The sequence below is a fragment of the Eretmochelys imbricata genome, chromosome 20 (assembly GCF_965152235.1).
Source record: "Eretmochelys imbricata isolate rEreImb1 chromosome 20, rEreImb1.hap1, whole genome shotgun sequence".
NCBI classification, from domain to species: domain Eukaryota; kingdom Metazoa; phylum Chordata; order Testudines; family Cheloniidae; genus Eretmochelys; species Eretmochelys imbricata.
In genome coordinates this window covers 4506338-4531143 of record NC_135591.1, presented here as the reverse complement: position 1 = coordinate 4531143, position 24806 = coordinate 4506338, and the positions used below count along the sequence as shown (strand labels likewise).

Genomic DNA, 24806 nt, shown 5'->3' with positions numbered 1-24806 from the left:
ATGAAGTGAGCTGTAGCTCACGAAAGCTTATGCTCAAATAAATTGGTTAGTCTCTAAGGTGCCCCAAGTACTCCTTTTCTTTTTTCACAGAAATCTGAACACACCCCCGCCATAAATATCAGGGAATTTGCTGTCACAAATTGTTTGGCAAAACCAATAGTGAAGCATTGGTAGAAGACACTGCAGCCTAGTTGGGGGTGTTTATCCCTATGCTTCAATCCCCCTGCATTTACGCTCAGTGAAGGCCAGGTTCCACAGAGCACATGGTTAACTTTAAGCACCTGAGTAATCCCAATGGAAATGTCTGCAGCTACTCATATGCTTAGCTTTAAGCATGGGCTTCTATGCTTTGGTGGATCAGGGCCTTAATCCCTTAGCAACTAGGTTCCATGAGACCCTCCATCCAGCTCCTTCCTGCAGACCATGTGAGCCCTTGGAAAGGCCCAGCTGCCTTGGGGATGCTTTTCAGGTAGGGGCTGGCTCTGTCCACTCGGGTTTGGAATCTGGAGGGGCGGGAGTTATTTTGTGGCTCTGCTGGTCATGGGTGGCACGTAGCATCAGCTGGGGAAGGCTGTGCCTCCCCAAACAGCCTGGCGTGGCCCCACCTTCACTCCTCCCTGAAGCCCTGCTTGGCCCCAGCGCAGGCAGGCTGCTCCTCTTTAGGGAAGCAGCATGCTGGGGCTAGGGCAGCTGGGGGGGGAGGGGGCGCTCAGGGGTGGGAGACAGGAGGGACTGGGGCTGCCCTCCCATGTTTGGGGACCCGGGGGGGGGGCACATGCCCAGTGCTCCAGGGCTTGGGGGGGGCTCTGGCAGGGGATGTGGGGGCAGGGTCAGCTGGGGGCTAGTCTCCCACAGCCAGTGGTTCACCCGCCACCCATGTTGCTGGTCCTGTAAATGCACCATTCACTGGGGCTGAATCCACAAAAGATTTGCTTCCCTCACTTCCTTGGCAACGCTGTGACTTCTGTCTGCCACCTGCATGGTTACTGGTGATTGTCCCCAAGGCACATGATGGTGACCAGTGCCGTTGTTAGCCCACTGGGGGCCCTAAACCAGAATATTTTTGCCCTTCCCCAATACTAAAAAGCTAATGGGGGGGGGGGCTCCTTGAGCTGCCTATGCCTAGCATGGGCTCTGACGTGACAAGGGTTGATCCCTGGGGTTGGCCTCAATATCCTGTTATTCCAGGAAAGGCGTTTCACTGGCCCTCCCCAGAGAGGAAATAGCAATAAATAACTCATGGCATCTTCTTATCACTAGAAATTTGGCCACCGTTTTAAATCCCAAGATATTTCAATAAAGACACCGTGCTGAATAATTCCTAACCCTTGCATATGCATCTATCACTTGGTGAGAAGGTCTCACAACTGTGGCCTCTCGTATTTGGTCTGTTTCTCGCCTGCCAACGAAGAGTTAACAAGGGCAAGGCATTTGGCTGACTATGCCTTTTATCATCAATGTGGGGAAACTGGAAAGGTGAGGCGGAAGGGAACGCCTTAGCCTCCCAGCAATTTCAGGAGCTGTGTGAGAATAGATGGTGGAAGGGAACTCTGCAAACACCTCATGCTGCTGGAGCGTTTTACTCTGATGACAGGTAAAGCGGGGGGGAGGGTTTCCCCCTGGCAGCACAGTGCTGTTTTGGGGATAGAGACTTACTTTCGCAGTCACCACTGGTTCTGATCCACTTTACAACCCATGTCCGCTCATCTGGGGTGTCTATCAACTCCCAATCCAGCCCTACAGCTGAATATGGTCTGTGGCGTAAGGGAGAGACAAACCAGGGAGACCCTGCTGAAGGCTTGGTTGGGGTGGATTAACTCCAAACCCCACAGGGACAGTTTTTTGAAAGAGCTTAGCTCCCATTTAGGCCCCTCAGTGAGAGTTGCTGGGTGCTTAAACACTTATGAGAATCTGGCCCATTGGGTCAAATCCTGACTGGTTACTGCCCTTGCTGGTGCTTACAGGAGCTCAGCACATGACCGGTCCAGGCCCAGAGTCAGAGAGAGGGTTTTTAACTTCTGGACTGCGTTGGCAGCAGAGGGAGGATGCAAAAGCCAAAATGCTGCTCCCCCTTTGTCTCTATTCCTCTTTCAGAGTTTCCCTTTAGAAGTTGCCTCGGCATCAGTGCTTTTAGCAAGGCGCTGTGTTTTCATTTGAGTTTAAATTCAGCAGACTCGTAAAAGCCTCTCGAAGGTGCGGTTGAATTGTCAACTGGCCTTCCCTAGGAAGGCGCAGGAAGTGAAAAATCCTCCCCAAATAAACAGATGAAACAGAGCACGCGGACTACAAAGACCAGACACTAGAACCACGCCAGAAAATGATGGGCTTGTTAGAGTCAACTCTTTAGAGGGAAGGAGGACTTGTGGCACCTTAGAGACTAACCGATTTATTTGAGCATAAGCTCTTTAGAGGGGAGACCCAGCTGTCTAGTATCACTGGCAGTGAGAGATTGAGCCTTTAGGTTACTGGTTGGAATCTAGCTTAGGTTTGATCATCACATTGCTGTTACAAACTGAATTCCGGGGGTCTCCATCCAGCCCCTACTGTGCAGGCGTCCCTGACCGTGGCAGTGTGACTTGGCTGGTAAGCTCTTTGGGATAGGGACCATCTTTTGGTTCTGAGTTTGTACAGCACCTTGCACAATGTGTCCTGGGTCAAGACTGGGGCCCCAGCTGCTTCTGCAATACAAATGGGGCTAGCAAGAGAAAATGACGCTCTGGGATGTGGAAGGCCTGAGTTCCAGCCCCTGCTCCAAGGAAAAATCTATCGATATAAAGTGGAACAGCTTCAACAGAAGAAAGAGATTGAAACCCCCACCACAACATGCCCTATACCCAAATGGTTCAGACACTCATGTGGGAGGCTGGGTTCAAAGTCCCTGCTTCAGAACGGATTCAAACATGTGTCTTCTATGTCCTAGGTCGGTGCATGCTCGCACTGGGGTAATGGTTATGAGGCGTTAGCACCATCATCCTTCCCTTTGTGAATGATTGCCTTTGCTTTGATTTTAAAAATGCCTGAAAACTAAGTGTTTTGGGTCAAATGAAACATTTCATTCAAACCCAAGATGACTTTTTTTTTTTTTACTTTTTCGATTGCAAAAAATGTTGGTTTCTTTTTCACAATGGCCAGTGCACCAAAACCTTGGTTCCATGCACAGCTATTTGCAATGCCATGTCGCTTTAAAAACACTTACAGATGAGTAAATATCCAGTGTGTTAGGGAAGTGAGTCACTGGCTGGGGAACTACACCCAATCAGCAAGGAGGCGGGAGAGGAACCAAGCAGAGACTAGAGCCTCCCAATATCAGAACTGGATTCCCAAAGGAGTTAGTGGTGGTGTTAGTCCTTTCCGAGACTGGCCCTAAATTAGGACTCAAGTGCCTAGTCCCACTGATGTCAAGGGTGAGGGTGCTCCGCACCTTGCAGGACTGGAGCTTCAGAGAGGCCTGTCTGAGTCAGCACCTTTGTAAGGTAAACCCCTTGCTGGGCCTCTGCTTTGCAACACACTCTCTTGCCTTCTATAGCACTTTTCTCTTCCCTCCAGTGCTTGGACTGAGGTTCACGGCCCAGCCAGCAAGCTGGCAGCATGCTCTCCTCACTGGGGTTCTCGTTCCACTCCTACAGCAAGGGTGGGCAAACTACGGTGCGCGGGCTGGGCCATTTTAAGCCGGCTTGCAAGCTCCCACTTGGGAGCAGGGTCTGGGGCTTGCCCCGCTCCGGCGCTCCAGCCAGGGCGCCGGTTCATGGGGTGCTCCACGTGGCTCCTGGAAGCCGCAGCATGGCCCCATTCCGGGTCCTACGCACTCCAATGGGAACTGCAGGGGCGGTGCCTGCAGATGGGGCAGCGTGCAGAGCCGCCTGGCTGTGCCTCCACGTAGGAGCCGGAGAAGGGACATGCTGCTGCTTCCGGGAGCCAATTGAGGTAAGCCTGCCCCTGAACCTCTCCCCACGCCCCACCCCTGATCCCCCCCACCCGCTCTCCAAACCCCTCAATCCCAGCCTGTAGCACCCTCCTGCACCCCAAACCTCTCATCCCCGCCCCACCCGAGAGCCCGTGCCCCCAGCCAGAACCTGCACCCCTTCCCGCACCCCAACCCCAATTTTGTGAGCATTCAAGTCCTGACATACGATTTCTATTTCCCAATGTGGCCCTCGGGCCAAAACGTTTGCTCACCCCTGCCCTACACTGACTTCATTATACACTGTCACTCCTAACTTCCCTGATTCACAAGGGCATCATGCTCCAGTACTGCCTTGTAGCATCTGAAGGCAAGGGGTTCAATGGAAGAGAAAGTATACAGGCTTCGTTCACGGATTCACCCTGTTTTTGCAGGCACGGTGTACTTACCTTTAACTGCTGTCTGACTGTCATTCTGGAGGTAGAATTTCTTTCCAGCCTCTCACTATGGCATTAGTGTTTGCAGATCACAGTGACTCCTGGATTGCTCTGTAGCCGAGTTTTGTGTCTGTTGTAGCTAGGTGAGTTTTGTGCTCACATTTCAGTGTGCAGCTCAATACGGTCCAAGCAAAATGCCCATCATGCAGGAGTAAAATTATAACCAACTGTTCCATACATTGTTGTAACCACTCCGCTGCATCATGCTCCAGCCTTTGCTAACCTTCATCATATTAACCAGTGCTTCCTCTTCCTCTCTGAAATCCCTAAATCAGGTTGCCCCCAAAATCATCTGACTGCCGCTGAAATGCCCTTACTCACTGCATTCCTCCATGCTAACCACCATCTTTAAAATCCACTGAGACACCATGACTGAAAGCACAGTTGACAATTTCTTTATAAACCCTGCGAGGCTTGTAAAATCACAAGCTACCTTTCCTGGCTTTCACAGGGGCAATTATCTTCAGGAAGTCGGTCACTTTCCCGTTGCTTGCTCAGGTGCGCGCTCACATTCTGAACGTCCAAGGATGACATTTTACCTTCATATAACTTGGCATCACACTAGGGAAACACTTCTAAAGCCATGTTGTCGAGTGACTTAGACTCAGGTACTGACGTCAAAAACCTTTTTACAAAAGGTATGACTATAGCAATGTTTTCATGAATCCAATTCACTAGAAAGGCTTTTTAGTTGGATTTCAAACCTTTGCTCTGTACCGTTTGCAGCTCTAGGTGGCAGCACTTAGCACATGGTGGTGAGTGCAGTATAAAAGCTTACAAAGTGGTAGCCATGTTACTCTGTATCAGCAAAAACGACGAGGAGTTCTTGTGGCACCTTAGAGACTAAACATTTATTTGAGCATAAGCTTTCTTGTGCTACAACCCACTTCATCAGATGCATGGAGTGTATTTTCACTCCATGCATCTATTGAAGTGGGTTTTAGCCTACAAAAGCTTATGCCTAAATAAATGTGTTAGTCTCTAAGGTGCCATAAGGACTCCTCGTTTTTATAAAAGCTTAGCGAGAAATGATAGTGTCAGTGACACTATGACCAGTCTATTTCTCGTGTTCAAATTAAGGAAGTGTGTTGTCTCACAATTTGGCCTGTGTAAGACAGTGTGGCGCTCTAAGAGCAGATCATGGGACAAACTGTGACTCAGAGTCACAGTTCACTGGTTCCCCTTTTCTCTAAGAAGTAATCTGCTACTGGGTTAGACCAGCAGTGGATTACTTCCCGGCTCAGCTAGAATGCATTTTTGGAAGGGAAGAAGGGGCGGGGGTTCCAAATGAAGTTTCTGCCCCTGCCTGCCTACGTATCTACAGGGGTATGAGAGAAGCTACTGGTCTTCACTGTGCCCTGTGCTGGGGGTTGTCTTCCTCTCCTTTACTCCCCTGCATGGCTGTGCAGCCTCCCATTAGGTGTTACAGTAAGATCTAAGAAAGAACAGTAAGATCCCTGAGTGATTGTATGAGGCACTGTACAAACATGCAGCAAAAAGGCAGGACGTACCTGGACAGCTTAAAATGCAGGTCTAAAAATGAGAGAGAACAGGTGGACATAACACATATGGAGAGAACATAAGTTGATAATGAGCTGGTTAAAAAGAAGATACCATCTGGCCCTAAGTCAACCACAGACTAAATTGGAGTGTAAATAGTGGAAACTAATTTAGATCTTTCAGTTTCAGTAGAGAACATCTGGGTTTACAGCCTTACACTTGCCATATGCTCTTAAGTTAACAAGATGCTTTTAAATACAGAGACTGATACTGAAGTAGAAACTGTAGGACACTTCTCTGACCCCATTTGTGTGTTGTTGAACTGCTGTTTTAAAATTTATTTTAGCCTGACACCTAGTGGTCAGTTTCTGCACAGCAGCTGAGTCACTCGATTGGAGTAGGGAAGCTGCTGCTAATTTTATTGCAAGTACTTGGGTGAGTCATTTGCTATGAGGCAGGCAGCCTTGGGAACAAGGGGTGTGAGGCAGAGCCCTGCCTAATAAAATCCACAGAGATCTAACTGCAACTGCCATTAAAACCAGAGATGCAGATATGAGGGCGGGTCCACTGACAATGTAGCTGAGAAGAATCTTTACAAGAGTGTGGAAGTAATGCATGCAGCCTTTTCCACATGTTTAATTGTTGAGATCCTGTTTTTAAGTGTGGGGGGGAGGAGGGGTGGCAATGTGAATGCCAGGCATTACTACTTTGATAAGCAAGACATTTGGACTTAAGCAACACGAACTGCCGTGTAGCAGAATGAGGTGAGACATCTCCGCTTGCTTGGGGTAGAGCCAGTTGTCTCGAACTCTTTATTTTCTCTCATGTTAAAGGCTTTATTCTTCCTGTTCAGAGTTTGCTTATGCACAGAGATTCAGAGTTATTAGATTTTAGAAACCAATCAAGTCTATTAATAGAGCAAGATCACACAAAACCCCTGTCAAATTATGTGCTCTTGTAATTTGAGTCTAGAAGTTCTCACCTAACTCTTCAGTCTCTTTGTATACATGTACTTAGCCACTAGGGTTACCAGCTGGCTGGTATTTGACCAGCCTGGCCATTTTTTTTAGTGGATTTGCTAGTTGCCAGAAAAATTTACTGCCGGGTTTTTTTACAAGGGTCTAAAGATTTGCATTATCACCACCATATACTGGGATACCTAATGTTAAAAGTTTGCATCCCGCTAAAGATGCTGCAGTGGTCCTCACTTCCACAGTTTACATGAGAACAGATCAGACCTGTTGAAAATACAGCAGCTGACTGACTGCCCACCAACACACAAGCACACTTAGGGTGACCGGATGTCCCAATATATGGGGCTTTTTCTTATATAGGTGCCTATTACCCCCCCACCTCCTGTCCCAGTTTTTCAGATTTTCTATCTGGTCACCCTAAGCACACTGCATGCGAGAGAGGGTTTGAGTCCCGGGAGAGTGAGGAGACCTGCAATGTTATCAATCTTACCCACCCAGACAGCTCCATAAGAGTGCTCCTGATCAGAAGAGTGATGGCAAAGGTCAAACTGAAAACAGGAATCCCTAAGTCTAGCAGTATGAACATAGGCCCAGAAATTCTAAACTGACACTTGAATCCAAAGTTTTCAAAATAGCCTCCAATTGAGGGTGCCCATCTAGCTACACTTGGAGCCTTTTTTTCAGAGGGCTGAGCACCGACCACTCCCAATGAAGTCAGCAGAAGGTGTGGCTGTGCCCAGGACCCTGGAAAATCAGGTCCTGTGTGGCTGATGGGAAGCACTCAAAACTCAAGCCCCCAAAATCAAAGGCCACCTTTAGACATTCTGGCCTTAAGATATCTGTGCCTCACTGTCCCCTTTTATGACAAAGAAAATTATATGCATAACGCAGAAGTTGTAAGGACTTACTAATTAGAGTGCATGGAAAGCATTGTGAAGGTGTAAAGTGTCATATGTGCTTAAATTGAATCAGAGAACAAATGGCACGTCTAGAGACAATTCCCCACTTCACCATTGGTCTGCTCTGATCCTGGCTTAACGAACAAATAGAACAGGACCTGCTTGAAGATGCTGGATAGTCACCTAGGCTTTCCCAATCCCTGCTTTTCTTAAGTTGCTCCTGCGTTGACCCTGGGCTCAACTATTCCAATCAGGTCTGCACAAATTAGACTGTTTTGTTTTCTTCTCAAAGTAAGTGCTGCTTTTGATGGTGGGTGACTGATCACAAGTTCAGATTCTACCATAACTAAGCATGAGGGTAATTAGCTGAGTTGCACTCTCCCTTGTGAGACACTAATAAATCTAACATCACTTTTCTGGCTGTTTTTGTAGTTCTAAAAGATCCCAAAATTTAAAGTGGAAGGATAAAAACACCTGCAACTCAGCTAGATCCATGGCAGCTACTCCACCACCTCTGCTACCTACAGGTAAGAAGCGCTTGAAAGTTTGGCAGGTCGCAGACCTGGTAAGGAGTCAGTAAATCACAGCTTGGTTTACTAGCTGGCAAGGAAAAGCAGCACCTCTTGCATGATACAAAATGAAGAGGCAGGTTTATATGTGGCCTCATCTGCCTCTCCTGCTAAGATGTTGTATTGTAAGAAGTTTATAATAAGCCAAACTGTAGAAGCATTTGTGAATGCTGAAGACATTGCAGGAAAAACACATGCTTCTATTTTTTTCCTGGTTTCCCCTATCCAAAAGGCCCCTTTATAACTGTCCCACATGAAGACAAACCCACATCCCTAAACAAATAATCCCACCCACTCTTGAAGCAAAACGTAGCCAGAAGAAATGGTCTCAGATTGAGAACTTGTAAGACAATTTGTAACAGAGCTACTGCCAGACCATTCCTGCTGGTAGCACGGCAGCTTTTTATAAGACGATGTGCAAGGAGACAGCCGATTACATAATGCCATTGAATGATGGGAAAGATGCTGTTAAACCAGGTCTTGGAGTCTTGAATTGAGCAAAACTCACGGATTCCAATAGGCATGTTGCACCATTAAAGTCCACAGATTTGGCCAAAAGTGTCAATTGCCTCTAGGCTGCTAATGAAGGCCACTGCTCTAATCATTTAATTAAGGGGACAGCTGAGCAGCTGCATTACTCCAGCAGCTGTTACACATTGAAACCACATGTTGGTTTCAAAGTTTCCAGACTTCACTCTCATTCGAGGGTTCATCTGTGGTAAACGACAGAATTGGTCGGAAAACTGATTTTCAAATGCTGTGAGAAACTGAAATTTCAGAACAAAACATTTTGACTCAAATTGGGACAAATCCAAAATTTCAAAAAAAAATCAAAATGACCTGGAAAAAAAAATTACTTCAGGTCTATCAAAACATTTAATTTGGATTTCAACCGTTTTTAAAAAAATCTCATGAAGTAAGCTTCAAACCAGTCATTTTGCCAAGAAAAAATCAAAACTTTGTTCTAAAAGTGTCACACTGGGTTGTGTTTACATTTTTGAAACTATTTTTTCTAAACAAAATTGTCAGTACAATTTCACTACCGAAAAAAAAACACTGGTTTTGCCAAAAGGGCATTTTCATAAGAACAGCCATCCTGTCCATCTAGCCCAGTATCCTGTCTTCCGACAGTGGCCAATGCCAGGTGCCCCAGAAGGAATGAACAGAACAGGGAATCATCAAGTGATCCATCCCCTGCTGCCCATTCCCAGCTGCTGGCAAACAGAGGCTAGGGACACCATCCCTGCCCATCCTGGCTAATAGCCATTGATGGACTTATCCTCCATGAACTTATCTAATTCTTTTTTGAACCCTGTTATAGTCTTGGCCTTTACAACATCCTCTAGCAAAGAGTTCCACGGCCTGATTGTGCGTTGTGTGAAGAAACACTTCCTTTTTGTTTTAAGCCTGTTTCCAAACCCAAAACTGTTTCAATGAAAAATTTTCAACCAACGCTACTAAACAAGTCTTAGCATAAGACCTATTCTTGTGTAATTAAGTGCCTTGAAGATGCTTCAATAACAGTGTCACTTACATTCTTTCCTTCCCTTGCGTTCTAAAGAAGAGCTGACCACCCCTTTTCTGAAGAGGATAAATACGCCGTCTCTCCAAGAGGAAGCCAGTGTGGGTGTCATCGCAGGTAGGACATTACTATTGTCGCATATTGATCCCAAGCAGCACATAGGCCATCACTCTGCTCTGTACCGTGATACATAGGGATAAAGACACTTTCTGGGGAAAGCTCAGAGCCTAATCAAAGTAGCTCACTGTACAGGACCTACTCATCTTTCTTCCACGCTGAGGCGTTAATGGTTCTTTTCATTGCTGCGAGGGGCCATATGGCAACTTGGATGACCTTGGCAGTTCCCAGCTAACACACAAAATTTCAGCACTGACCTCGGTAAATATGCACGCCAGGAATGCACCATACCGAGGGGTTATAACAGCGCCTGAAGCTAGGTCACTTTTATCCAGCTGACAGCTGCTGAACTTTTCCAGGAGGAGGAGTTTAGTAGCCTCGCAGTCCCTTTTTACTGAGAACAATTCTAGATTGACCCCCACAGAGATGGCCTACATGAAGCTAAAGCAACAGTGAATTTCACCCAGCCCAGGTTCTAAGCACAGAGAGGAGACAAAAGAGATAGTGTGGATTTTCCCCCGGCCCTGAACTAAGAGAAAGAAGAGGAAATGGGTATAGAGAAAAAAAAAAAAAAATCTATGGATTATACAGCTACTGACCCAACCAAATCAATGCCACCTCCATCTCTGTCCATGCACATAAGGTTAGTCTTCCCTCTTAGCCAGTCTCCAAGCCTTGTCATAGGCTGCTTCGATAACCTTATTTCCAGGTGTGACACTTTACTACAGGTGCTGTTGTCTGAAGCATCTCTTCAGGGTATACTGTGTTGCTGGTTAAGAGCGATCTGCCTGCTAATGGCTGAAACGCTGGGGTAATTTCCCATAACAAAGAAACCAGTAGCCAGTATTACTGCTGATAAACTGCTTTTTCTATCACCTTAGCAAACATCTCAGCTGCTTTACTAATATTCCATAAGCTATTCTATTTAAAGATTAGGAAAAAGAGGAGCATCCTAGATCATTTCTAGACACCACGACAAATCCATCTTGCTTCTGAAGTTCTCAAACATCAATTGTTTAAGCTTCTCAACAGCAAGGGAGATATTACTGTTATTTTATGGGTAGGGAACTGAGGTACAGAAAAGAGGAGTGGCAAGTCCAAGACCACAAGTCAGGCACAGAGCCAGACATGAAACCCACATCTTTTCCTGTGCAGTCCCTGCCACACTGCTTCCCCAAATTCATGCATGAATATAGTAAATGATATTACAGTACTATATGGTCCCCATCAGCATAGTATCTGAGCCTCTCACACTCTTAACATATTAATTCACACAACACCTGATGAGGTCGTACTTTCCTATTCTCTCTATTTTAGAGATGAGGAACTGAGGCAAACAGACCAAGGGATAGATTTTTAAAAGGTATTTAGGTGCCTAAAGATTGTGGCAAAATGGCTGATGTTGGGATCTGTGCTTTTCTTGGCAGGGAGGCTAGACGCCACCCCTTGCCCCTGTTCTTGGGGCACCGAGGGCCCCGCTAGTGGCCCGGAAAGGTGGTAGAGGAGGGAAGCGGGGAAGGGATCTGGGTTTGCTCTGCACTCTGAGCCCCAGCCCATGCGGGTTTCTTACCCTCTTCGCCCTTGGGTAGGGTTACCCTTGGTCCTTGATGTTGGGGCAGGGTGTCCCTTCCTCCAGTTCTCTGGTCTTTGAAATCTCAGCAACATACCTCTAAATCCCAGTCTTCTCTCCTTCCTTGCACCATGCTGTCTGCCTCAAGCAGGGTGTTTTTATTAGTTTCCTGACAGGGCCTTAATTGACTACAGGTGCTCCAATTAACCTGCAGTAACCTTCCCTAGTCTACAGGGAACCACACCTTAATTAGCCTTGGGTTTATATATCTCCCCTCTCCCACTGCTCCCTGGCCCTGCTGTATGACAAGATAGGGACCTAGTGGGATTTTCAATCTGCATCTTTAGGAGCCAAAATGCTTTTAAAAATCTGGCCCCAGAGAAGGGAACGGAATCTAGACTTAAATCCCAGACTAGCGCTGTACCACTCTGTACCTCTTCCTTGCCCCCTATAGTGAGTTATTTTTTAATATACACTCTTGTACTGTTTTCCCAGTTTGAAATATAGACCTGCTAGCATCCCATTTTGTTCTGCTGCTCTTCAGACCAATGCTAGTATTATTACAGATCAAGCAAGCTTTCTAAGTGAGCAGCTAGAGGCTGACCTGGGCAAGGCTATATCCTAATCTGTCTTTCTTCTTCTTCTTCTTCTTCTTCGGAAGGCGTCATCACGGTGGTTTTCATCACGCTACTGACAGTCCTGGTAATCATCATCACATACCTGTACAAGAATAAAGGTAGCTACCATACCTATGAGCAACCAGAAGCAGATGTGTCTGTAGAGATGGAGAACCTCCCTTCGAAAGGAGAAAAGGAAGAATATTTTATATAACCCATTCAGTGTGGCTAACAGCTTCTACACCATACTCAGGTTTGACGCTAAGTTACCCGTATTTCCTGGACTCAGGACCTAGAGACTTTTTCCCCCTAATTTATGAAGTTAATCCAAGAAGGAAAAGTGTAATACGTGCACAGTGCTAACCTCAACCATCATTCCACTGCGTAGAATTCTGGTTAAACTGAAGGCAAGGATCTCCAGCTTAATAAAAGTGATTGGGTTGGAAGCACTACACTGTAAAAGTGCTAGCTGGGATGATAGCACACTTCTTCGTCTGGTTTGTAAAATGGACTGCCAAACATCTAGAGTTTCTCTCCTCAAGCAAAGAATGTTAAGGAAGTGGGGGAGGAGACACAGATTAAAGGCCAAAGTTAATCAAGTTGTTATTTGTGTTACAATAAAGCCTAGAGGCCTCTATCATGCTAGGCTCTAATACAATTGCCTAGTGAGTCCCTGCCCCAAAGAATTTAGTTTAAAGGGCCACCAAGCAGGAGGGGAACTGGAAGCACAGACAGGAGCAGTGACTTGCCTAAGGTCATACAGCAAGCCAGTGGTACAGCTGGAAGAGAACCCAGGGCTCCTGATCCCAGCCCAGTGTCTTAACCCTTGGAGCACACTGCCTCTCAGAATGAGGACAGCCATTAGCTGACAGAGGCCAATTAAAGAAACTTGCCTTAGGAGTTGATTATTCAGTGTTGTCCACTACAGGGTTTCTTGCACTTTGAGGTGTTGCATGTGGCACTGGCCAGTGTCTGAGACCAGACAGATCCATGCTCTAATAAAGCACAATAATTCCTATTACGTCCTTACAAGCGGTGAGGCTAGCAGTTCATTTCATGTAACCAAAAGTCACTCAGCATAATAAAGTCATGCCTCTTTGTGGTGTAGGCTGTTGTATCACTGTTCTGCACAGTGCCTTAGTCTGGTGTCACTAGTGCCACCACCAAAAGGAAAAACACCCATATTTAGGGCAAGTTACGTGATCTTAGGCTGAATCAAGCACTAAAATTCAAAGCTCTTTACCTCTATCAGCAATAATTCCCTGTTATGGATGGAAAAAAAGGTGCCTGAAACTACATTGCCCTTATGTTTGCTGTAGACCATCAGCATTAAATGACTGAGCCCCTCTAGTCTAGATGACTCAACATGCCCTGTGTTGCTTAGCTTCTGAAGCAGTATGCCAGTGTCCAAGAGATTAAAAATCCTTCCGTTTGGCATGACCCTCTATTGTACCGCAAGTCCACTTACCCATCATGCCATTCTGTGATATCCTCACACAGCAACAGAACAATCTACTCAAATTTCCTTTCATCCTTCCCTGTGTTAGGTTAGACTAGTGTGAAATGCTCTCAGGAGATCTACAGGGTACTCCTCACCTCTTAAGAAAAGTTCCCCTTTCACAAAATCTGTTTAAGATGAAGTTTGCAAGAAGGCAGGAAAGAAGATGCAAGCCTTTAAAAAAAACAAAAACAAAAACAAAAAAAACAACTAACCACTGAGCTGAGTAACAGTCAGGAGTTCTTTGTGAGGTCTAATGCAACTTTGTCACTTTATTCAAATTTTCAAAATAGTCTTTATTCTACTTTTTTTAGTATAAAAAAAATCCACAAGTTAAGTGCACCACAGTGTATACAGAGAGAGACATAATGCTGAACTTCCAGAACAGTCAGTTGTACGGTTGAACACAACATAGAATACAGAGATTTAGATTCAACTGAAACTTCAAGATAAAATATATTCACCAAATCTGATTTTTTTCTTCATAAAACAAAAACCAAAAGATTGAGGATCCCTGAAATATTCTTCTTAACCCTAATAAGACTTCATTATACTCAAGTCATTTTTAAAAGGATGCATTCATAAAACAAGCCATTCACCAAGCTAACCTGTGTTGATTGACAGTTGCTACACACTCAAGCACAGATGGAAACCCGTCTCTCTGTTCTGAGTAATATCCTTAAGTTTTGCTGTCAAGACACCAAGTTGCTTTTAAAAATGTGATTTTGTTATTAAGCTGTATTTTTAAAAGTCTAGTTTGCATTTAATGAAACGTTCGAACAGGAGTTGCACTGTGTTTCAGGCACCAAAGCATGGCTTTGATTAGACTCAACGTGCAAAGGAGTCCCAACGCTACTGGGAATGTATCAAAAGAACATCCCATGTCATACCCAAGCTGCATACCTTCCTGGAGAAAAATGAAGAGTGAATGTGAGCACAGAGAGTGCTTCAAGGGATCCATTCTACTGTGAAGTCGCGAGGGAAAAAAAGCCCTATTTGGCCACCAGAGAAATTAATGTGCTGGCTTTCTATCCAGCACCATTGATTCTATGGAAGGAGAAAGAGGATGCATGAATCTCACTCCTATTGATAAGCAATAGATTTGAGATTGAGCTGCAAGAATTATAGTTTGATACTTTGAAGTCAGATTTCTTTCCTACCCTTCTCCTCCCACCCCCCACAAGTTATAGACAGTTGATTAATAAAAGCCAAGAGACAGTGCTGCAGTATTACTCCAGTGGAATTAAAGGAAGATCTGTGGGGCTGCTTAGCTCACATTCATTTCATGAATTAACCCCTCTTTAATAGAGGCACTGCTACCATTACATGGTTTCTTATTAAATTTTAAAAGTGCCTGAAGGGTTGGGCACCAGGAAGACACCCCACCGTTATGTGTCTAAACTGCAACTTCAGGTTAATATGACTAAAGCAGTTACATTGTGAGAAGTGCTGACAGTATGTGATGTCTTTCCTTACACAAACATCGCCTCTGTGTTCACCAGATAGTGTAGCCACCATCCGAGCCCCCCATGAAGTAGCTTCCCTTCCGTTGCGTGACTAACACATTGGCACCCTGCATGGCTGCCAGCTGAGCTGCATTGGGAGGGCAGCCAGGAGGGGGTGGCTGAAAAACAAAGAGAGGATTACGTAAGAGGATCAGAGGGCAACCTCCATGTCTTGGATTACAGAGAACCAGGCACTCCCTTTTGTAACACAGAATAATAATTACCATCAGTGTACCCACAGCTATCTACTTAACTGCGATCACCCATAATAGTACACAAACAGATGGGCAACACCCTGATCACCTGGTTTGAACCAGTAGAGGAGTCGTCCCTGCTCCATTCATAGAAGGATAGAATGGGTGAGGCAACGGGACAGGAAAGAATTAAAACTATGAATGCCGCCTTGGCTTTTTTTATCCACCCGAAAGCCAAGTAGAAGCGTGATGGCAGAAAAAGACAGCAGCAGAACATCACGAGCTCTACAAGCACAGGTCGCTCACACCGGTTCTCTCCTAGTAGCTGATTGTTCCTAAATAGGGACACAAGCACCTTCTGATAAATGTTTAGAGGTTGAGGAATAGCCTCTATTGCCTATGCTGTCAGCCTCCCATGTGACTCTGAAAGTGAGACATACAGGGTTTCCACAATACATTTATACTTACAGGAACACTACCAGTAGCACCAGCCCCAAACCTTGCTCCGGCATCAAAACCACCTTCAACAAGGACAGTTGACCCAGGAGGGTAGACGGGACCGACAGGATAATATGCCATTGGAACTGAAGAGCCCATTGGGCCAACAGCCACAGACTGTGCCATGGGTAGGTACAGAGAAGTACCAGGATATGCAGCAGACACAGTAGGTACAGTGGCAGCCCCTGGATGCACAAAGCTTGGACGATAGAGCTAGAACGAGAAACACAAGGAAGTTACAAGATTTTCCTCGCCCCAGAACCATTTATGCAGATTCTCTCTCAAAGCTCTGATAGTATGTCATAGGGCTGCCACCCTCCCCCAAGTACAGAGGTAGTCCCATTCCCTTCCCTGAAAGCACAACTCCATCTGGAAGGAGAGAGGAGTTTGTTCAGATTATGCCACTTTGAGGCACAGTGCTTCTCGATTGTCTGCCAGAATCGGTCCAGGAGAACCATATTATTGGCTTTTGCCTACGCAGGTTAGCTCTAGTGGCAACTCCAAGGGAAGCTTTGACTAAAGTTTCTGGCATTTTAAATGGATTTGGGAAAGGAAATGTTATTTGTGGATTTCAGCCAGATCACAAAACAAGTATTTTTTCCCATTTCAGAACAGACATGTTGTTTGTATCCATACATGAAGCCTCTGTCAGACAGCAATGTCGATTCGTTTTTACTCAATGTTATGCTTGAGCATTTAGCCAAAGCTATTATCTAATGCTTTACTGATTTCTGAAGGTGGGGGAGAGAGAGAGAGAGAGAAGGATTTTGAAACCTGAAACAGCTTCCAAAGTGCATAGAGCATGCTTTTCTAATTAGTAGTCAGAATGGCATGCCCTAACTCAGCAGATTTCTCACTAGACAGAGCTGCCAGACTGATTGCTGCCCAGTCTTGGGAGGTGCAAATGGTCATTCCAGGCTAACAAATGCAGGTATTAAGTATTCATTTGTAACCAGTTCGAGTTTACTTTTCAGGTGCGGAGCAAGAACACAAAAGGAACATATTGCGTACCTCAGAGTAAGCAGGAGGTGCATCGGTATAAGGTGGCGCTTGAGGAAGAGGTATTGTCTGTGGGTACACAGAAGGATTACCAGGAGGTTGCACTGGGTAGGATGGCTGTGTCGGATATTGACCTAAGAAGCAGAAGAGAATTAAGAGAATGTTAACTGAATTGCCATTATGGAAATGGGACAGGAAGTTGAGTTTATGGAAAGCCCCTTCTTTAGGGATCAGAGAGAGGGGACCACAAGGGATTGAAATCATGGATGTTTTTACACACATAGCCAGAGGCAGAGGACGTAAGAGGGAAGGGAATGCAGCTGTGTCAGGTACTGAGTAAAGTCCACTCAGTCATGTTCAGGCAATACTTGCACTCTGGTCAGAATTTAAAGCAAAAAATAATTTCTGTACTATTAAAATCCTTTAAAGGAACGAGGCTACTGCAAAGTTAAATTACCTTCCTGTGCAGAGTTGCTTATTCAGAGTTGGGCATTCCACTCCTTAGACTAGCAAGTCACAAAATTTTGACTCTCTGCCACAGATCTACGACAATTACTGGGGACATCAACAGTACTAGATCCTGTATCATTTGAAGCTAGTGATAGGTTGTTATAAGTGCAATTTCCAGAGAGCATCTGTTAATTATCTTAATGTTTACAATTAAACACTGTCACTCCATGTGCCTCAAGTCGCAGAAAGCAGAGTTCACAGAAAAGATAACTTGGTTTCAACAAAAGAGAGGGGGCATAATACACACTGAAGTGAGAAACAGATAGTCCCCAGAATAAGAGAGGACCTGCTCCCAATCCCAGGCTCTCCTACGCTAATTACTCTTCCTTACCCCTTTATTAATTCATACAAAAGTTGACATTCCATTAAAGCGACATGCATCTTAATGTATCAAAAGTAAGTAGTTGTACAGTAGCATTGCTCTTAAAGTGAAGGCCAATAGGAAGTCCTGCTTAATATCTTGGTGAAATTTTGAAGGAATTACTATTAATCTTTACCGCAGTTAGCTCTACAGTTTGTTTTTCTCATCAGGTCAACATCATGTGTTTAAGATAAATAATTTCTGTGTGTTTTTCCAGCTGCATGTAAGATAGCTAGCAATGGCAAGGAGGTGTGGCTTTAAGGCGTCACCATCAGGTCAAAGCAGGACTCTTGTAATGATTGTTAAAAGCTCTATCACACCTAATGCTAATATCAATGTTTCTATGAGAGTTACAGATTCAACACAGCATTAAAGAGGGGAGCAAGAGGGGGGAAATATAGGGGCGTTGGAGGGTTTGTAACTTGAGTTCTAGTCAAGCTTTTATAAGATGCTCATCCCCACAGTGCCCCAGCCCCAGGAGAGCATCCAAAACTAGAGGGAGCCACTGCCCCAAGGAAAATTCAGAGAAAAGAAGAAGCTTTGTTAATGGCAAGTAACCAAGATTCTTGAAGCGATTTAAAGATTGTGATCCCTTGGGAAAAGCCAGAGCAGCTCACATTACTCGAGGCAAATTATGAACCCGATCAACTGGAGTTATACAAATGTGCATTAACCCCTAAAGTGACACCCATCAATGGCGCAGACCCCACTACGACCCCCAACAGCCTCCCTCCCCCATGACTGGCATATCCAACTCCAGGATGCTGCTCTGGCACAGCGCCATCCCGCAGACACTGCAGCTCTCTTACAGGAAGCGTCTAAAGGGAGACCTCGTGACACAGTTTAGGGATTCCGAGTTAGCAAATCAAGGTTCAGGCATTGAACTGTTGAGCTAACCGTTAAATATAGGCCTTCCACCAACGCCTCAGGCTCCCTGCTTCTTCAAGACGACAAGGAGCCGCCACAACTGCCCTCACCCTCTTGTCCCAACCACCTCCAGCCCCCACCCGCCCCTGGTGCCCTCACAACTGCCCTACCTTGATCCATGACTACCGGCTCCTACAGCTACCACCACAGGCATTCACCTCCAAAAAAAACAAACAAACCACCCCTCCCCCTCCTCATGGGGCACATCCCTCCCCCTTGGAGAGCACCCCTTCTCCTCCTCCTCCTCCCCCCTGCACCCCTTCCTCTGCTCCTCTTCCCCCCATGGGGCGCACCCCTCCCGTCTCCACGATGCTCTCACCCTCCCCCACCTCCACACCACCCCACTCACGCCAGCCGCCCCCCCGCCTGGGAAGCACCCGGGCCTCGGAGCCCGCCCCCCACACAGCGGCCGCGCGGCACCCAAGGGGTTAACGACTAGGCCCAGGCGTGCGGCGCCATGGAAACCGAGCCCCCGCCCCCCGCCGCGCTCCCACTGGCCAGGACTCCCCGCCCATCACGGGCTCGGCCTCACGGTAACCGACGGCGACGCCCGCTCTGAAGGGGCCGCGGCCCGGGGCCCGCCGACTGGCGGAGAGGGGCCCCGGGCTCCCCCCCCGCCCTTGCCTTTGCTGTTCATGGCGGCGCGGGGTTCGGCTCGGGCTCGGGGACTCGCTGCGGCCGGTTCCGGACCCGTCCGCTCCGCTCACTTCCTTGTTATTGTCACTGCGGCGCTGGGAAGGGGGCGGGGGAGAGGAGGGGAGATGACGTCTTACGTTCGCCGCGCGGCGTCATGACGTAACGACGCCGCGCCGGGGGCTGCGGGAGGGAAAGAGAGAGGGGTCATGGGGGGCGCGGCCTGGGCGCGTTTGGGCAGGGGCGGAGCTACCCCCGTTCCGAACGCTGAGCCCCTGCTGGGGGCGGGAGTAGTTAGCCCCGCCCCGGACTCCCAAGTTCCTGCGGTGGGGGCTGCTTATCCCAGCCAAGGAGGAGAGGGGGAGCCGGGGGGGGGCCGCTTATCCCAGCCAAGGGGGGGGCGCTTATCCCAGCCAAGGAGGGGAGGGGGAGGGGGAGCCGGGGGGGGGCCGCTTATCCCAGCCGAGGGGAGGCGGGGGGGGAGCTGCTTATCCCAGTCAAGGAGGAGAGGGGGAGCCCGGGGGCGGGGGGGGCTGCTTATCCCAGCCAAGGAGGGGAGGGGGAGCCGGGGGGGGGCCGCTTATCCCAGCCGAGGGGAGGCGGGGGGGGGAGCTGCTTATCCCAGTCAAGGAGGAGAGGGGGAGCCCGGGGGCGGGGGGGGCTGCTTATCCCAGCCAAGGAGGGGAGGGGGAGCCGGGGGGGGGGCTGCTTATCCCAGTCAAGCGGTGGGGAGGCTGCTTATTCCATGCATGAATGGGGGCTTTGGGCAGGCTGCTTATCCCAGCCAAGTAGTGGAGGGGAGCTGCTTATTCTAGCCAAGAAAAGGAGGGGAAACTTTGGGGGGCTGCTTATCCCAGCCAAGGGTAGGAGTGGGGCAGCCACCTCTTATCCCAGCCAAGGAGGAGAGCGGGGGCTCTTCCTTCTCCCCCTATAAGTACCAACATGTGATAAGATTTTTGATAGTAGAGGGCTCTTTAATCAAGCAGACAAAGGCATAACAAGCTCCAATGGCTAGAAACTGAAACTAGATATTTTCAGGCTAGAATTAAGGTGTACATATTAAATAGGCTAATTAACCATTGGAATAACTTTCCAAGGGAATGAGGCTGATTCTCCATCACGTGAAGTCTTTAAATCAAGACAGGATGACTCTAAATAATAGGCTTTGGCTCAGCCACAAGATACAGGCTTGATGCAAGAATCACTGGCTGAAATTCTCTGGCCTGTGTTATACAGGAGGTCGGACAAGATGATCGTAAAGATTCTTTCTGGGCTGTATTTTCCACTGAATGCATCCGATGAAGTGAGCTGTAGCTCACGAAAGCTTATGCTATAATAAATTTGTTAGTCTCTAAGGTGCCACAAGTCCTCCTGTTCTTTTTTTCTGGGCTTACAGTCTATGAATTTGTGCTTCGCTTTCCCTATAAGGAGAACAGGGACAGGATCACCGTAAAATGAGGTTATGAAGCGTAATCCTTCAATGTTTGTCAAGAGCTTTGAAGAGAGAAAGTGCTAAATATAAATAGTGCTGGAAATGGCCTAACCTGAAGATTACTTTAGATAAGCTATTACCAGCAGGACAGTGGGGTGGGAGGAGGTATTGTTTCATATTCTCTGTGTATATATAAAGTCTGCTGCAGTTTCCACGGTATGCATCTGATGAAGTGAGCTGTAGCTCACGAAAGCTCATGCTCAAATAAATTAGTTAGTCTCTAAGGTGCCACAAGTACTCCTTTTCTTTTTGCGAATACAGACTAACACGGCTGTTACTCTGAAACCTGCTAAATATTGTTACTAATGAATTCAACCCCAATTGGCTAATGCAACCCTTTCATTTACACCCAATCTTGGGGTACTCCTCTTTGGAGCATAGAAAGCCTGAACCCTGGGTATAGAACAGGGCTGTAAACAGGCAGTTGAGCAAATCTGAAAAAAAAATATCCATGTAACCTTCCTTTTTTTTTTTCCTTCTGAATTGGACGTAGAAAAAGCAGCCGTTTCTAAGTTCATGCATAAAAGATCAATGGAAACAGCTGATAACCTCCAAATATTTTTAAATTTAATTAAGCCTTAAGGCTGGTAAAATTTCATCAGGCAGTAAGTTCTGTTCATTAGCACCAGCTAATGCTTTATTAGTTATTTTGTCCTGAGCTTTAGGATATGTTAGTTATTTTAAAACATATCCTCTTCGTTGTTATAACAGGAAGTTGGTTCCCCAGGCGCCTGTCATACACCCTCATGGGACTCACTCAGGAACTGTGACCCCACACACACACACACATAAATGTGCCCAACCCCTCTTTATAAGGTGATTGCAGAACCCAGAGGTGGAACACACTTGCATCAATGTGATCGTACACAGGCAAATTTTTAACTGTGAAGGTAATTAATTATTGGAACAACTTACTTAGGGACATGGTAGTTTCTCCATCCTTTGCAGTCTTTGTCAAGATTGGATGTCTTGCTCAGTGATAAGTTATTGCTCAAGCAGAAGTTATGGGCGTGATGCAGAAATTATTGTGGGAGGTTCTTCTGAGTTATATAGGAGGTCAGACTAGATTATCATAATTGTCCTTTCTGGCCTTATAATCTATGAAATCCTGAATGGTTTGAGGGTGAGCATCCCATGGGAAGCAGCTATTCCCCAGCCAGTCTCTGCCCAGCTATGCCCCTTTATCCCACAACAACACAGTCTCAGTAGGGGCCGCTAGGAGATGATGCCTCTTTGATTCACGCCTCCTCTCCGCTTCTCACTAACAACAGGCCCATGTTTGCAGAAATGCAACAATTTTTGGTCCACATTGGAATTTTTCCAAGGGCAGGTCCATCCTACAGCATTAACTGAAACCTTGGATCACTGCCTTCGAGGTAGCCTGTCACAAAGGAGAGTGGCCACACTGCAGTATAGCAGTTGAGTTCTGTAGGCGTTGCTTAGATATTCTGCATCCACAGTGGCTCTGAATTCAAGCATTTGGCACCAAGACTTCTGGGGTTATGTACGAGCGTGAGTCAGTGGCCTGGTGAAAGGAACAATTGGGAGCTGTAATACAAATGATAATCAAATGATCTAGGAGAGAGAAGCTCCTTTCAAATGGTCCCAGATGACCACAGCTATATCATAAGGTCCCTCCAGTTTGGTTTTGTTATAGTCAAGCTAAAGAACTGCGACATGCCAGGAAAGGTGGACTCTCAATACCAACCATTCAGCCAGTTCTTATCTCTTCTCCCAGCTTCCGTGTCCAATGCCTTGATTATGCACTTGTCTGCATCTCCCAGAAATGTGTCTATGTTTTCTTCCATGCTGCTTCTTATGTATGGTCCAGAGCACCCTTGCCTGAATTGAATTAGGCCCTCATTCGCCAAAGCACTTAAGCACCAGCTGTACTTTGCTGAATTGAGGCCTGAGACCCAGATCCTTTGGTTCTGAGTGCTTAAGGCCTGATCCAGTGCCCACTGAAGTCAATGAATGGACAGAGTCCCAGTTGAGTTCAGTGGGCTTTGGATCAGGTCCTCCTTTATCCATAAGGCTGCTCCTCTTTTGTGCTCCTGATCCAACGAAGCAGTTAAGCACGCGCAGAGTCCTGTTACCATCAGTGGGATTCCTCATGTGTTTAAACTTAAACATGCACTTAAATGCTGTCTGTGTTGGGTCTTGATCACACTGAGATGAACCTTGGGACATGAGAAAGCTCAGCACCTTCAAAACCTAGAGAACTGAAACATACCATGTGCTCTGAGGATCAGCTATTGTGCGCCTACCTGTTATCATAACTCTGGTCTGATAGTCACAAAGTCAAAGATGCTAGAACAGAATTTATAGTCAGAGGCCCAGGGGTAGGTGAAATAAAGGGCTTGTAACTATTCTCCCTTAATATGACTATTAGATGCCACAAGTACAAATCTTCCTCCTTCATAAATAGAACAGATAAATATTTTATATTTTGGGCATGAGTAAAAAAAATGCCACTTTCTGTCTTGACTCTTATATGCAAACTTTCCTGATGCAGTTTGCTTTGGGGTGAAACCCCACACTCCGCCACGCACACACCTTTTATCAAGCTAATTCTTAGGCATCTCAATCAACAATTGCATTGCTTTCTCACTGTTTAAGTGAACTTCTCATGAATAATGTACATGGCTACTGATGAATATGCACATCGGTTGCTATGCCTGTGAGGGCTTTATAAATAATTTATGAGCATAAAATGTTCTTCACCTTGTTACTGTACAGGAACTATAAAAAAATATTTACCCTTTAAAGTGGAGGAGAGATCTGTGTAGATAGCTTGAAAGCTGCCTATATAAAATAGCCCCAGTGTTAAAAATGTAAGCGGCAAGAAAGAGCGAGGGCGAAAGAAGGAATGAGCATCTCCATCAGGAGAAGTGGCAGGTCGTTTTCCTTTCGGATACTAGGAAACAGTTTCTGAAATGGTGACTGAGTTCTGTTGTCTCTCTGTGAGGGCCCAATCCTGCAAGGTGCTGATTAGAGTTGAAAGTGATGAGTGCCCCCTATGCACACTGAGATTAGTGAGAGAGCTCATCACCTGGAAGGATCGAACCCCAATTTATTTGAAAGAGCGTATGTTATTAATCCTGTTTCTGCTCGCCAGATTTCATTATACAGGAAAAGGGAAAGCGTGCATTCTTTTGGAGGGGTTTTTGATTTGGTTGGTTTGTTTTGAATAGCCAAATTGATAAACTTTGAGCCTGATGTTCAGACTCCAACTGATGTCACCCGCCCTATAAATCAGGCCCAAAGGGTTTTGAAAAACTGAAGCACTTAAAATCAGAGTCTACTTTTGAACATTTAGCTGTGTGCCAGAGGACCATGCTTCCTGCCCTGGGTAATTCCAAATGGCAACGGGACAGTTTTCCTAGCACAATGATGATACAATACAAATAAAATGCAAAATAGATGAGTATAGGTTCCGTTTGGTTTTGGCAAAGGATAAGTCCAGACCTGAGCTAGAGTTACTTATCTACTTTACTGGATAATATTTAACACTGGCGAACAGTGACACTGAATTGGACTGTTTCTGTTGTTTCTACTTGAAAGAAAGAAAATCATGCCTGTGAAATCCCTGCCCCTGCAAACAGCCATGAGTGTATCTTTACTCATGTGAGTAGTTGAAGGTTAAAAGGAGTTGAGGATACTCAGTACCATGCAGAATTAGGCCCCTAATTAGTGTAAAAATAATTATAACAATACAAATTAATTGTCCATTGCCTTATGGCACCTCCTACTTCCAAAGGACAAAGGGCAAAATTCTAGCTCCATTTAAATCAGTGGGAGTTTTGTCATTGATGGCAATAGAGTGAGAGTTTCACCGCACATGAGTAAGCTAAGCCTCAAAATCAATGAAGTAGGGAAGTATCTGAAACTGCAGTGCAAAATCCTGATCCTATTTACAGCCCTAGAGGAGAAAACTGAGAAGGGCTTGATTCAGCAAAGCATTAAGCACGTGCTTAACTTGAAGCATCTGCTTAAATCCCTCCCTATCCAGCAAAGCACTGA

General features: G+C 46.2%; 2 protein-coding genes across 3 annotated transcripts; one reads left to right on the top strand and one right to left on the bottom strand.

The window, feature by feature from the left end:
* The first annotated feature begins 2025 nt into the window (after positions 1-2025).
* On the top strand, positions 2026-13247 carry SMAGP (small cell adhesion glycoprotein). Of its 2 annotated transcripts, none has more exons than XM_077838802.1 (4): positions 2026-3468; positions 8204-8298; positions 9902-9979; positions 12211-13247. In XM_077838802.1, the coding sequence occupies exons 2-4, from the start codon at positions 8265-8267 to the stop codon at positions 12378-12380; spliced, it is 282 nt and encodes a 93-aa protein (XP_077694928.1). In that variant the 5' UTR covers positions 2026-3468; positions 8204-8264; the 3' UTR covers positions 12381-13247. The 2 variants fall into 2 exon arrangements, with proteins under 2 accessions (XP_077694928.1, XP_077694927.1); XM_077838801.1 differs by having other exon boundaries at positions 2026-3473.
* Positions 13248-13904: 657 nt separating this feature from the next.
* Positions 13905-19433, bottom strand: DAZAP2 (DAZ associated protein 2). The gene is made up of 4 exons (XM_077838607.1): positions 19283-19433; positions 16873-16994; positions 15832-16074; positions 13905-15288 (listed from the first exon to the last, which is right to left on the bottom strand). Exons 1-4 carry the CDS (start codon positions 19293-19295, stop codon positions 15160-15162), a joined length of 507 nt encoding a protein of 168 aa, XP_077694733.1. The 5' UTR covers positions 19296-19433; the 3' UTR covers positions 13905-15159.
* Between the last annotated feature and the right edge of the window lie 5373 nt (positions 19434-24806).

What these genes read in the sequence shown, in the direction of transcription:
- DAZAP2 (XM_077838607.1), bottom strand. An exon ending in CACCTCCTGCTTACTCTGAG is followed by an intron (nt 16,075 to 16,872) that starts GTACGCAATATG and finishes TTCTCGTTCTAG; the next exon opens with CTCTATCGTCCAAGCTTTGT. An exon ending in GTGCTACTGGTAGTGTTCCT is followed by an intron (nt 15,289 to 15,831) that starts GTAAGTATAAAT and finishes TTTGTTTTTCAG; the next exon opens with CCACCCCCTCCTGGCTGCCC.
- SMAGP (XM_077838802.1), top strand. Translation starts at nt 8,265, where the DNA reads ATGGCAGCTACTCCACCACCTCTGCTACCTACAG. An exon ending in ACCACCTCTGCTACCTACAG is followed by an intron (nt 8,299 to 9,901) that starts GTAAGAAGCGCT and finishes TGCGTTCTAAAG; the next exon opens with AAGAGCTGACCACCCCTTTT. An exon ending in CAGTGTGGGTGTCATCGCAG is followed by an intron (nt 9,980 to 12,210) that starts GTAGGACATTAC and finishes CTTCTTCGGAAG; the next exon opens with GCGTCATCACGGTGGTTTTC.